The 12,986-nt window shown below is 41.5% G+C and overlaps 1 protein-coding gene across 3 annotated transcripts; it reads right to left on the bottom strand.

Moving 5' to 3' along the window:
• Positions 1 to 2,299: 2,299 nt before the first annotated feature.
• On the bottom strand, positions 2,300 to 12,976 carry tmem192 (transmembrane protein 192). 3 transcript variants are annotated; one of them, XM_061089741.1, is made up of 6 exons: positions 12,922 to 12,976; positions 11,710 to 11,862; positions 10,714 to 10,975; positions 10,508 to 10,630; positions 4,084 to 4,189; positions 2,300 to 2,943 (listed from the first exon to the last, which is right to left on the bottom strand). In XM_061089741.1, the coding sequence occupies exons 2-6, from the start codon at positions 11,842 to 11,844 to the stop codon at positions 2,829 to 2,831; spliced, it is 741 nt and encodes a 246-aa protein (XP_060945724.1). In that variant the 5' UTR covers positions 11,845 to 11,862; positions 12,922 to 12,976; the 3' UTR covers positions 2,300 to 2,828. The 3 variants fall into 3 exon arrangements, with proteins under 3 accessions (XP_060945724.1, XP_060945719.1, XP_060945713.1); XM_061089736.1 differs by having other exon boundaries at positions 12,823 to 12,957; XM_061089730.1 differs by having other exon boundaries at positions 12,827 to 12,957.
• Between the last annotated feature and the right edge of the window lie 10 nt (positions 12,977 to 12,986).

The following is a 12,986-nucleotide window of genomic DNA, read 5'->3' as shown; positions in this document are numbered from 1 at the left end:
GGGGGGGGGGGGTTGGGTCGTGATTGGGTTCATGTGATGATGGAGAGGAAGAGGAGAGGATGACTGGGAGGAAGAGGAAGAGGGGATGAAGAGGGGAGGCAGCGCCGCCTGGGGGATCGCACAGCCCCCCCTCGGGTCCCTTTGTCCCCGGGCTGGAAGACGCTCCGGCGCTTTTGTGAGTCTCGGTGTTAAAACGCCAATGCAAATACAAGCCGCCTCCATTAACATGACATGGAGGAGCGGTGCCAAGTGTAAAGAAGCGTAGCTGCAGGCGAGGGGAGCGGGAGGAGGAGGAGGTGCTCACAGGGAGCAGGAGGAGGTGGAGCAGGAGGAGGAGGAGGAGGCCATAAAGTCATCTGGCACTTTAATTCTTCCTGGGCTTGGCGGGCCGCCTGTGAACCGCGGGAGTCAAAGTGGATTTATTAGGGACGTTTAAAAATAATCATGTGTTAGGTCTGGGAGTTCCACTTTATTAGAAGGGGGTCGTTCCTGCTGCTGGTGAATGAATCCAAACAATCAACAACTAAAAAAACAGGAACATAGGCACCTCCATGGTCAGGAGAGGATCCACTGAACCATAACACAAGTTGTCAGCTTCAAAATCACCCAAACTGGAGAATGGTGACTGTGAGAGATGAGGTTAAATCTTATTTTAGTGCTAAATGTGCAATCTGAGACTTATCTAAATTACCTTAACACCTAGGACAACCTGTGAGCTGCCCAACTTACTTACAGACCACAAAATATAATATCTAATACCCCCTATAAAGCTGCATATTTTAATCGAAACGTCTCTTTCTTTCAGATTTCCTCAAACTGAGGAGAAGGTACCACAGACACCACTGCCCACACAGGCGCTGCTTGCCCCTCCACTCGAGGGTTCCCTTCCCCTGAGGTAAGAGAAGCACTCCATGCATGTTTCTGTTTGTGAAGAAAGAGGTTATGAGCCTAGAACAGGACCCTAGTTAGAGCTGGCAGGTGGCAGTTAAGGAGGTGTGTGTGATCGGTGGCAGAGGTGTGTGTTCACGCACCAGTGCAGGGGGGGGAAAGGCTCAGACATAAATCTCACTAACGATGAAGAGGAAGGTTTTAGTGGCGGTACGAGGAGGAGGGGGGAGTTCTCAGCTTTGATTTGGACTCCTGCACAGTCACTTAATCTGTTTTTGTCACACTCTGACCCCTTTCGAATCCAGACACTGATAAATTGTTTTTCCATTACAGGTGGAAACACACGAAGGAGAGCGACCCAAGGAGAGAAATATATAAAAGGACGCGACTGGAAATCCATGGATTGACCCTTGTATCAGGGCATGGACTGAAATGGAGGGGGGGGGGAAGGCCATTTAAAGACTATATGTATATACTATGTATATGTAGCTGTTCACATACGCACAAGCAGCTTCAAGCTTGAGTTTTCATTCCAAAGAAAGAAATGGTGTAAATATAAACCATGATATATATTATTGTATGGCAGTTTGGTGGTCCTCCGATCCTCAAGCACCTTCCCTCCTCGCCTGCGGAAGCCAACGCTGCTTTCACCGTCACGTGAGGAAGCTTCCACTTCCTCCCTGATGAATCCAGACGCTCCACTGAGAAGCTACAGACCAAAGAGCAGGGGGCGTGTCCAGTGACTGCAGCTACGATGAACAGCGCCCACATAGTATTCCTATAAGTGTTTAAAATGCATGTATGCACTTCAAATGTTTATTGAATCACATTTTAAACTTTTTAATAAAAAAAACAAATGAATTTACCTGTTGAGTTTCGTCGTGTGCATTAAAGTAACACCAGACAGAGGATGTGGAGAACTGTGGCAACATGTGAGGATAACAGTTCAAACAAGACTCAGAGAAATATCAGTAAGAGCTGAATAAAATCAGATATCTGTGACGGCATCAGGCTCAGATCAAACAGTGACCCTGATCCCCGCAGCCCTCTGGACGACTCCCAGCAGAAGTCACATGGGAAAGAAGTCGTAAATGCCGCGCTCCCTGCGGAGCTGCGGACGCCGGAGCATAAAGGAATCACAAAGGGGAACAAACACCCAAGGGCTCAGATGACCACCTCGATATTTCGTTAACGTAGATTCCCGTGACTGTTGAAATTTAACACAGAAAAAAGGTGAGGCTGCAAAAAGACATTCACACCAGCCAATGTTGACGCGGCATTGTTTCTAATGTTCTGGCTCTTTTTTACAAAACCTGACACAAGATAAACACTAAACAGCAGCTTCTTACTTGGGTTTCACTTTGTTATAGTGTCAATTCTTCTCCTGACAAAGGTCAAAAATGAAAGGAAATGAGGATATTAAAGATTTATTGGAGCTGGATCACAAATACTCAAAATAACTGACTGAACAAGTAGAAAAAAAAGCTGTCACCACTTTATGTATTTACACAAATTCAGACATAAAAATACCACTTTACAGACACATAACGTTAATTGGGATCTTTGACCGCGGAGAGTTAACCTCTCCCTCCTGCTCCTTCAGTCCCTCTTTAGTGCAGATGATCTCTAAAACAAAGTCGCTCCCTCTCCGCTCCTCTCGCAGTAACAGGCGGCAGCATCCACGGGTCACTGGGGGTCGTAAAAAGAGCGATAAAAACCCCTCACCTCCGATCTGTGACCCATGACTCCTCATCTTCTCATCTTAAACCTTCCTCCACTTTCAGCTCACCTCCTCCTGCGTCATCTGTCCAACTCACTCGGGCTGTGCGCACAGGTGCATTTGCCTATTTCAGTCTTTTATCCAGTGTTTCTCATGGTTTAAGTCTTTTCTCTTGAAGCCACAGATCCTCTGCAGAGAGAAGGATGAGGCTGCGCTGGGGTCAGTGTTGAGCAGTGAGGTTGAACAGCCTCTTGCTCAGTAAGGTGTTGTGCTGCTTCAGGTACTCGATCAGGTCGGCCTGCTTCTCCACCACCTCCTCCAGACTTGAGCCCTCTCTGAAAACAGACACAAACAGCATTTTGGTCAACATATCCAAATATGAAATTAAACCAAACTATGAACTGATCTGCAGAATCTCCAAATAAGCTATGTATTATTTGTCTAAAGGCCGATACAGGCTACATCCATATACTTTTCATTTAAATATGAAAAATAATGATGAACAGGAAATAACAATGGAGAAAAGTAAGAGCAGGGATTTCTTTTCTTGTTTCCAAACATCTTAGTTTTTCTGCATCTATACTACGAGGCTTCCTTTGAGTATTCAAAGTAAAACGAGGCAAGTAGCGTTTCATAATTTTTTAAATGTCGTAGTCTGGATGTAGCAAGAGCTTATTTGTCTGTGCCATAGGTGTAAAAATGATTAAAAACACATTTATGATTATGTGAAATGATTGTCATGTTTTAGGAGATTATACATTATTAACCCTTAGAGACGTGGACAGAGATAAACATGAAGATATTGTATCTTGGTAATATTGACTCATATCTCTGTAAAAATTGTAGTTTTTGTTTCCAAAAAAGCACTAACTCACAACTTGTACAATGAGGTCACTTTTTAACAATGGACAGACATAGAGAAGGTTGGGAGGAGCCTCCTCCAGACAAGGTAGAAATTGGTCACTTTCACTGCAAATGTAAGGGATGCCGTAATATCTCAGTTTGAATTAAATCAAAAACAACATGGACACAAAGCTAATAGAAGAAATGTAAACTCTTCTGGTTTGATCCTGAGAAATAAGTCGTTAAAACTAAAGCATATCAATCAGCATTTGTGGATCAATGCCTCACTCACCGTCCTTCTGTTGTAAAAACTGACTAACCCCAAACACATGGCTCAAAATGCAAAGTTTACTTTGTAGTATCAAAGAAATGCTCCTTCTGTTTCTTTTGAGAAATAGGATGACGATTCAGCACCAAAATTATTGCCGTACTCTCACAAGTAAGGGGACCAAGCCTCAACATTCATTGTGTCTTTGTTTATCTGGGGACGTTCAGTTCAGTCTTGTCGTCAGCATGAAGAAACCTTTCTGTTGTGCCAGTGAGGTCGCTCGGCAGTTTATCCAAACACAAGGCCGACAGACGGGGACTGAGAGGGGCTGGACAGCGTGTGTGGTCCAGTGGAATCTGTTTACCTGAAGCCGGTCTCAGTCGGCAGACTCGTGACACTGTAGTTGTGAGTGTGCTCCTCTTGGCTCACGTCCGGTGCGGCTCGCTCCCCGTTGAACCGCATCACCTTCACTAGAAAAAACACAAACACGACATCTTCAGTCAGACGCACAACCATTATCGAGCAGTGAGAGCTCTCCTACAAACGGTAATCACTCAGGTGAGAAACAGCACACATTTGTTTTTTTTACTGTTTTCCATCCCACTCCCTCTCCTAAACACACACAGGCTGTTATATCCTGCACTTAGCCCTTATGGGCTGCCATATCCTGCACTCAAGCCTCTAATTCTTACACCCTAAACATACACCTCCACAAAAGAGGTGGGGATAGCAGCGAGGTGTGAGTGTCTAGGATACAGTGGGCGAGAGGAGAAGAGCCAGGGGCCAAATATGGATTGAATGTCGCTGCTCTTTGAATGGAGATAAGGTGTGTGTGTGTATTTGTGTGTGTGTGTGTGAGGAAGGGCCGAGGGAAGAGCAGGCTGAGTATTGATAAGACTGTGAGTGTCATTAGCCAGAGGAAATTGTCAGGGAGGTTCTAAAGAGCGCTATCTTTGCTTTGCTACAGTTCAGCATCTCAGGATCCACACTCCAACACAATCCTCAGAAATACTGCACATTCCTGCATAATGAGGCCCTAAATCTGTGTGTGTGTGTTTGTGTGCGTAAATAAAAAAATACTAAGCACGTATGTGTGAGGAAGACATTCCACAGAGTCAGAGAAATGTGGTGGAGAGAAGAAAAGAAGCAGGTAAAAGGATAAAAAGTGACGATAAGCCTCTGTTTGTTAGAGAGAGCGACAAAGAGGCAAACTGGGGTCACATATTTACAACGTATGTAACAGAACAATAAACAAAACCATTACTTCAAATTTTCAAACATAAAGCACACAGATGAGCAAACGTTTCCATGATAAACACACTCAGAATAACCATGTTATGTCAACATTTTGACTTTCCGACAACTGTGTGTGTGTATGTGTGTGTGTGTGTGTGTGTACAGAACTTGGGTTGACAAATGTTTGGCATGTATTGCAGCCTGTTGGAATCATCAGTTTAGTTACACAACATGATGAATTTTCAACATCATTAGAGTTACTATTTATGATAATAGATTTACTTTCATTATCCACCACCATTGACCACTGTGTTGTTTGCTGATTTCTTTTCATATATTTTTACTCTTAACTTTGTAGCCTACGAGCATAATTAAAGATACATGCAAAACATATCTCAAAGCCACTGCAATGGATTTCTAGGATCACTGAAAAGTAAAAGTTTGAACTAGAATTGCCCTCACTAGAGCGCATACCTCCACCAAGGCCCAACAGTCCCCCTGAGTCCCCCCTCAATTTGCAAACGCAAATAGACATCTGTACTTTTCTACATGTTCTTCTTTTATCATTAATTATTTCCTGGGAAATCAATATTCAAAAATGTCATAGATTCGCCCCCTGATCCGGATCTGCACCAGATTCAATGGGTTCTTCCTGGACCCAAACTGCATCCCTCCACCAAAGCTCATGGAAACCAGTTCAGCAGAAAACCAACCAACCAACCAACAGACAAACAAACGGACTGGGTGAAAACATTACCTCATCGGCGAAAGTGAAAGATAGATGTTTCTTATTTCAGATAAGAGTAAAGCGTTTATTTATAGTGAAGCCTCATCTCAAAGACAAATCTCATGTGCATTTCTCCCTCGGTCTGTTCTGGTGCTACAGTTTATTTATGCAGAAATGAGAGCAGCACCCTCATCAAACAAACTAATTGTATTTATGTACCACAATACTTTGTGATATTTGCTGAAGTTATAATGTACCGTTATGTCAAGTAATGTTGAGTTTAACATTTCTGTAAATCAGGTGGTTTTATAGTGTGTGTGTGTGAGTATAACACAAATACAAACACAGTGACGTAATGCAGACACAAAAAAGAGTGAAGTGTTTCAATCTGGTTGCTGTCTGTGGAATTCCTTATATCAGAGCAGCAGGAGAAACAGACATAGATACTGGGAGGGACGGCTGGATGGACGGATGGACGGATGGCGCAGTGTAGAAGAAGTGACACATTTCACACATCCCTGTTAGAGACTCATGCGGCTGGACAGACAGTGCTCAGACCTGGTCTGGTCAGATCTGAGAAGCTTCAATCACCCATCCAGAGCTGCACATTTCCAGGTGATAACAGTGAAGCTGCAGAGGTGCTAACAGCTGATGCTAACGCACAAAGTGGTAAAACGAAGATGGAACGACTGGATCAAAGACTTGGAGGGAAATGGATCCAACAACCAAACTAACTGACTTTCAGTTTTGCATTGAGCAACATTAACACCTCCCAGTTCATCTTAGCATTCTTGCAGATAAAGCCGGCTCCTTATATCATTGAATTACTTAATTTCTGTACATATTATTTTTTGCTTTTATATATTCCATTTTGTTGTATAGTTTTTTCGCTTATTGCTCCTTTACGTTAGATTCCTATCTTTCTCCTAATTCTAACAGTACCTGCGTTTTAAATTTGGTTTATTTTTGCATTCCCTGTAATGTATGTGAAAACCTACTTTGCAATATGTATGATTCTGATTCATGTGAAGGAGAAAATAATCAAAAACCTACTTCAAGGACTATCTCAGTCTTTGCACTGATGAATTGAACTTATTCTCCACAATAAGCAACACATATGTAGAAATATAAAGAATAAAGATAAAAACGAATTGTTCTGTAAGTATTGAATTGTTCTGGTGGACTGACTTTACCTGGACATATATTATTCCATTCAAATCACAATCCTTACACTCTCTTTCGTTTTATATGGAACTGGCTTTGCTCAACATTTCTATTAACAGGTTTTCAAAGAAATAACTAACTCTCAGAGTGGAAATCAACTTCAGAACATAACCCACTTAAATAAATTGGCTGATCAAAATAAATAAAATCCGAATAAATCTGACAAAGTTAAACCAGAGTGACTTTTAATGCTGTGTGTGTTTGTGTGTGTGTGTGCGTGCGTATGTGTGTGTGTGTGTGTGTGTGTGTGTGTGTGTGTGTGTGTGTGTGTGTGTGTGTGTGTGTGTGTGTGTGTGTGTGTGTGTGTGTGTGTGTGTGTGTGCGTGCGCCCTGCAGTGCCTACACTATGTTCTGACCAGGCCGAGGAGAGAGATGTATTCTAAGTTTACTCTTTGAAGGCCACGGCATGGCTTTGATGTGCATGGGGTTCTATAGAGGAGAGAGCATTCATGTTAAAATGAGAGAGGCAGAAACATACAGAAAACCTCAAAGACACACACACACACACACACACACACACACACACACGCACACACTTACAATCAGCACGCACTTCAAAGAGAAGTTGAACGAGGCCTTCCTGTATGGACTTCATAGCTTCAGGCATTATATATCTCCCTCTCGCTCTTCTACAGAGTTTGTCTTTCCCTTCTTGATCTCACTGATGCCAACTTGACACTTTGCATCAGTCGGAGTCGGAGTCAGAGTGTGTGTGTGTGTGTGTGAATAAGTGTTTCTGGGTTAAAAGGTTTGCGCTGCGAGGCGTCGCTCAGTTCGCTCCGTGCCTGACTGCACTGATCTGCGGAGGAATGCGACGGGTGAGCGGAGATACCCCCTCACACACTGGATCACCCTCACTGTAAACACGGGGACAATGTGTGTGAGTGTGTGTCTCCCTCCTTGTGTTTGGGTGGAGCGGGCTCAGGGCTACCCTTTGGCTAGGGTAAATCCTAATGCCTCTTATCTCCTCTCCTTGCCTCCCTGGTATCTTCGCCTCGCATCTGTGCCCTTCAGCTGCCAAACACACCTTTAATATGAATTTCCTTTCAATACACATTCTTACATATCAATATCCTCTGATAGAGCATCGGTAACAGCATTTGTCCTTTAGACGAAAGCAAGGCCGCTGCAGTAACCTTCACCAAACCTTCTGGGCGATTAACACATGCGGAGTCTTTTTTATCACTTTCATATATGTTACAGCATTTCTAAACTTTTACCAAGAACATATTTATTGTTTATATCAAGTAAATAAATGAGAATAGTAATATCAGATGTGTCACAGTGTGTATCCCTGTAGATTAGCAGTTAAAAGTCAAACCCTGGACCTGACAACACGATACTTGAGTATCTGAGTCTTTACTTCTGAGGAAAAATAAAATAAAAATCAGCATTGAGTCACTATGTTAAATAAAAGAAGGAGCTGCAAAATAAATTCCCTGCTGTATTACTAAAACATGCTGAGGTTCCATGTTCAAAGTTTGATTTGCTATTAACATGCGGTCTATTGTACATCAACAAAATTACTAGATTGAATTTTCCTAAATAGTTAAAAAGTTATGTAACACAAAGGATGTATGAAAAAAAGGAGCTGCTTATGAAACTTTTAGACCAACAAGAAAATGTTGTAGTTTTATATAATTAAAAATGGTTCATTATTAAGTCCTTACAGGTCTGATGCAGCATTCAAGCCTACACAGAATATACTGTAAATCTAAAATAATAAAAAGACATTGAGCAGATTTAAGAATCAGGGAATGTTCTGTGAAAATTCACCGTTAAACTGCAGCGACTTCTAATGGCCGATTTTAATCACGTGACAATCGGAGCCTGACCTCAGCTCAACTCATCAGCATGTGCAGAACACACTGCAGATAATTACAAACATCTCCAGTGGAAGCTTTCATGACTTTTTTTATGCTGTTAAGCTCAGAACCCAAACTGATCATTCCGCCCATTAGCTAATTTCTGCTTCGTTATATCAATTTGTCATAGTCACACATTAGTTTGTCATCTTGTCAAATATTATTTAATTAACACAAAATCAAACTGTGTTCCTACAAAAGCTCGAGGGGAAAAAAAGCACTATATGCAACAGGCTTTATCATATTTAGGAAGGATGTCCAAACGCACAATGTAAATTGTCACCACTGCTTTCCCTCGAGATTTTTTGTTAACTAAGCTGTTTTCAGGCCTGCACTGAAAGTCTGGAGATTTCCAGAGGAGCTGTATGTGAGAAGAGAAAGAAACATTTTCTGGAACTTTTCTCTGACACTTTCCTGTTGTTGTGAACGCATCGGCCACAAACAAGACACATAAAATATCCTGCTTTGTTCTTCATATGAGAAGGCAAAATCTTTTCAGGGAGTTGATGCCTGAAAACAGAAATATTCCCTAAAATGCTTTGACTTGTACGACAGCAAATTCAGTGAAACCTCCCCTAACCCTGCTCTTGCAGCATATCAATAAAGCTATCGGCACTTTTCGACAATTTGATCTTAATAACTAGAAGTTTGTTATCAACCTCTGGACCTGAGACAAATAACAGACGTGTTGGTGGAAGAATTAATCAACAAAGTTTGCAGGGAGTTTATATCTGAAGTAAAAAAGAAAAACAGCACATCAGCAGAGAGAGAGAGGGGAAGGGAGAGGGGGAGAGAGGGGGAGAGAGAGGACAGAGAGGTGAATGGTTGATTGTCATGCTGTTGGGTCTGAAAAGGGCAGGGCAGGTATTGTGATGCGAATCTGCTCAGATTGAGAGTGGGGGAAGTGTGTGTGTGCGTGTCGTGTGTGTGTGTGTAATGTAATCTGCAGGGTGTGTCTCTCCATATATCACTACTGATATTACGACCCACATCCACGGGAAACCTGACAGCGTGAATGATGCTGCAACGGCAAAACAAAACCACACTCTGCTTATAAACTGTTAATTAAAATCTGAAAATGGCTTTGCAGTAACGGCAGTTTAAAAGATGAAAAATATAAGATATAATATTAAACATATTTCTCTGTGAAATACTTGATTTCAACATTTAAACCAAATTCCCAGATTGATTGTATTTAAGGAGAGTGTTAGGTCATGTGCTCTCTAGTGCCATTCTAATAAATATTTTTTTTATTTGTAGTTCATGTATTATTATAGTTATATTTTCTCACTGTTTTACATCACTGAGTAATCTTTCAATGCCAGGAATTTTTTATTTTTTTATTTTATTTCAGTGTGTGTCTTATTTAGTGAGTCTCTTGGTTTGAGGTTTGGGGATAGGGTGGAACTGGGTGGGACTTGGGAACCAATGGTTTGTATATATGTGTGTGTGTGTGTGTGTGTGTGTGTGTGTGTGTGTGTGTGTGTGTGTGTGTGTGTGTGTGTGTGGTGTGTGTGTGTGTGTGTTTGTGTGTGTGTGTGTGTGTGTGTGTGTGTGTGTGTGGCTTGATGAAGTGGTCACAAGGGGTTTACGGTCGGCCGTAAAGACTACATGCATGTGTGTGCTGTGATTCCATGAATAAAAAAAAAATGATGCAGTAAAACTTCAACATTCAACTAAAAACGTTCTATCTGTAACCATACAGCGACATTATACTATATAAATTTGTAATTTACCTGCGTAATAGAAGAGACAAGGCATTGCCACCAGCAGCTCCAGCACCAGGATGCTGATCAGAATGTAGGACTGGACAGGCGGAGACAATCTTGCAGCCAGAACAACCAACACTGAAACGTTCCCTGCGAAACACACACATACATTTTCCCTTCAGTATCGCTGCCACCTTGTGGACAAACCTGACACCTACACGAGCAGCTGGTACCTGCAGAGTGAGCGGCGAGTGGCAGGTGATTCAGTCCTTGTGTCTGTCTGTAGAACTGCAGGTATCCTCTCCTCCTGGCCTGCCCGTGGTGGTGCTGTGCGCAGCGGGTGAACACCAGCACCAGCACCCACAAACACACCTTCCCGAACACAATCACACTGTCACCAGTCACTTTGCCCAACACACTCGCACACACCTCCACGTCGCCCAATTTCAACACACACAGCACCGCCACGCACACCGACAACACCACGAACACAACCTGAAAAGAGGAAGAGAGAAGTGGGAGAGAGAACACGTGTCAGACCAGCACATGCTATTATTATACAGACTATTATTATTTGCAGAAAATAAACAGACCACAGAAAGAATTAAAAATAGGATGACGGATTGTTGGAAATGTCTTTACAAGTTCTCCATTCATCATCTTCTAAAAAGGGGGGAATTCAAAAGATAATATGAAATGATTTTAGGGCTGCAATGGACAATTTCTTTTAATTATCAATTAATCTCAGGTGTATTATTATTTCTTAATGGAAAAAGGCCTGTGGCAGTTTCCAAAAGTGACATCTTCAAATGTCCTGTTCTGCCCCAAACCCTGAGATATTAATTTACAATCATAAAGTATTAAACAGAGAATAGCAGAAAAGCATCACAGTGGAGAAGATGGATGAAGATAATGTCCCAGTTTTTTAAATTATTAATAGCTGCCTTTTAATCTATGTCCTCATTACAGCTCTAAATTTCTGTCGCACTGTTGCAGCACTTTTATCAAACTAAAATAAGAGTCTTTGAAAGACAATTTTAAATTCTGTTCAAACATTGGATCGAGCTTTCAGCTGCTTGTGTACACATTCAACACTTACTTTCAGTTTGTTTAGCTCCTCCTATGTTACCCTTTGTACGTTTACACAGTCTGGTTACTGCTGACATAAGGGAATTCTCTCATTAATCTAGTGCGTGTAAACACAATGTGTGTGTGTGTGTGTCACGTACATGCAGCAGAGACAGCAGCGCAGCATAGCAGTGTGTCGGCAGGGTCTGGAACTCTCTCCTGATGGCCGAGTGGAGGGCGTCGGCAGAGATCAGGGGTCCGTCCACCAGAGAATCTTCTTCTGTGCTGCGAGTCATATCTCCTGACGTGCCGGCCTGATGAATGAAAAAACCACATTATTAAACTAGTATAGATAATTAACCAGTCGTGGATATTTCTTGCCCAACTGATAAGGAGAGATATTCTGTCAGATTGTTATATTAATCTATTGCTTGATCTTTCTCTAGAACATTATGAGCGGTAGGCAAACAAATGTTATGGCTGTTGCACTGGATTCTATTACATTGGACATTGGTCTATCAGCCAATAAAAACACATCAATGATTCCCTGAGATCTTGTTATCAAACTGCTAAGACAAAGAAATGAAAGAGTTTAACCATTCGCCTTAATATAAATAACTATATAAACCGTTAATATATGAATTACAAACACAAACACAAAAATCGAACTTGAATTAAGCAGATAAATGTATTTGTTTTGCATAAGAGGTAAAAAATAGGGGCTCGTGTTTTCTGTAATTTTTTTTCTGTAACAAATGTGTCAGTAAAATGTAAGAAAAACAGTGGAAAATGCTTATTTCCATTCAAATTGCTTAGAGAAATATTCATTTTATTAAAAACTAAACAGGCTAAAGAGACAAAACTAAAACTTCAAAGTCTCACAGAGAAATTATTGACCACTTCTTATTGAACCGAATAATTGACCAAATCGACTAATTGTTGTCAATAATCGATTGGTCAAATGTCACCTGACTTAACCGACTGAGAAATAAACTGTTCTCTGTGTTTCCAACAATCTGCCCCTCAACAATAAAAACAATAAACAAAACAGGAAACACGTCTGATAAACCTCGAAATGTATGACAGCAGCTTTTAAAGTTAAATATGTTAAATTCCAGTTAATCTGATCATCAGTGGTAAAAAGGCTTCACTTCACAACATTCAAAACAACCAATTACAGTATTTCCTCTTTTTATTTGTGTCATCTCTTGTTAGCTTCCGGGCTAAAAACAAAATCAGCCACTCGTAGCCAGTGAAATGAAGAAGACTCGTACATACTGAATACAGCGAGCGTCCCGTCGACTCCATTTGTTTTTGTGGTATTTCGACGGTTTTCGACGAAGAAAAAACAACAACAACAAACGTTAGCTTACATGCTATCAACAAGGCACAGACTCCCTGTGTTCACGTTTTCCGGTCCCGATCTACGTTGGTTCCC

This window comes from Limanda limanda, chromosome 2, assembly GCF_963576545.1.
Source record: "Limanda limanda chromosome 2, fLimLim1.1, whole genome shotgun sequence".
Lineage (NCBI taxonomy): Eukaryota > Metazoa > Chordata > Actinopteri > Pleuronectiformes > Pleuronectidae > Limanda > Limanda limanda.
The sequence above is the reverse complement of the archived record's forward strand: the minus strand, read 5'-3'. Positions and strand labels throughout refer to the sequence as shown.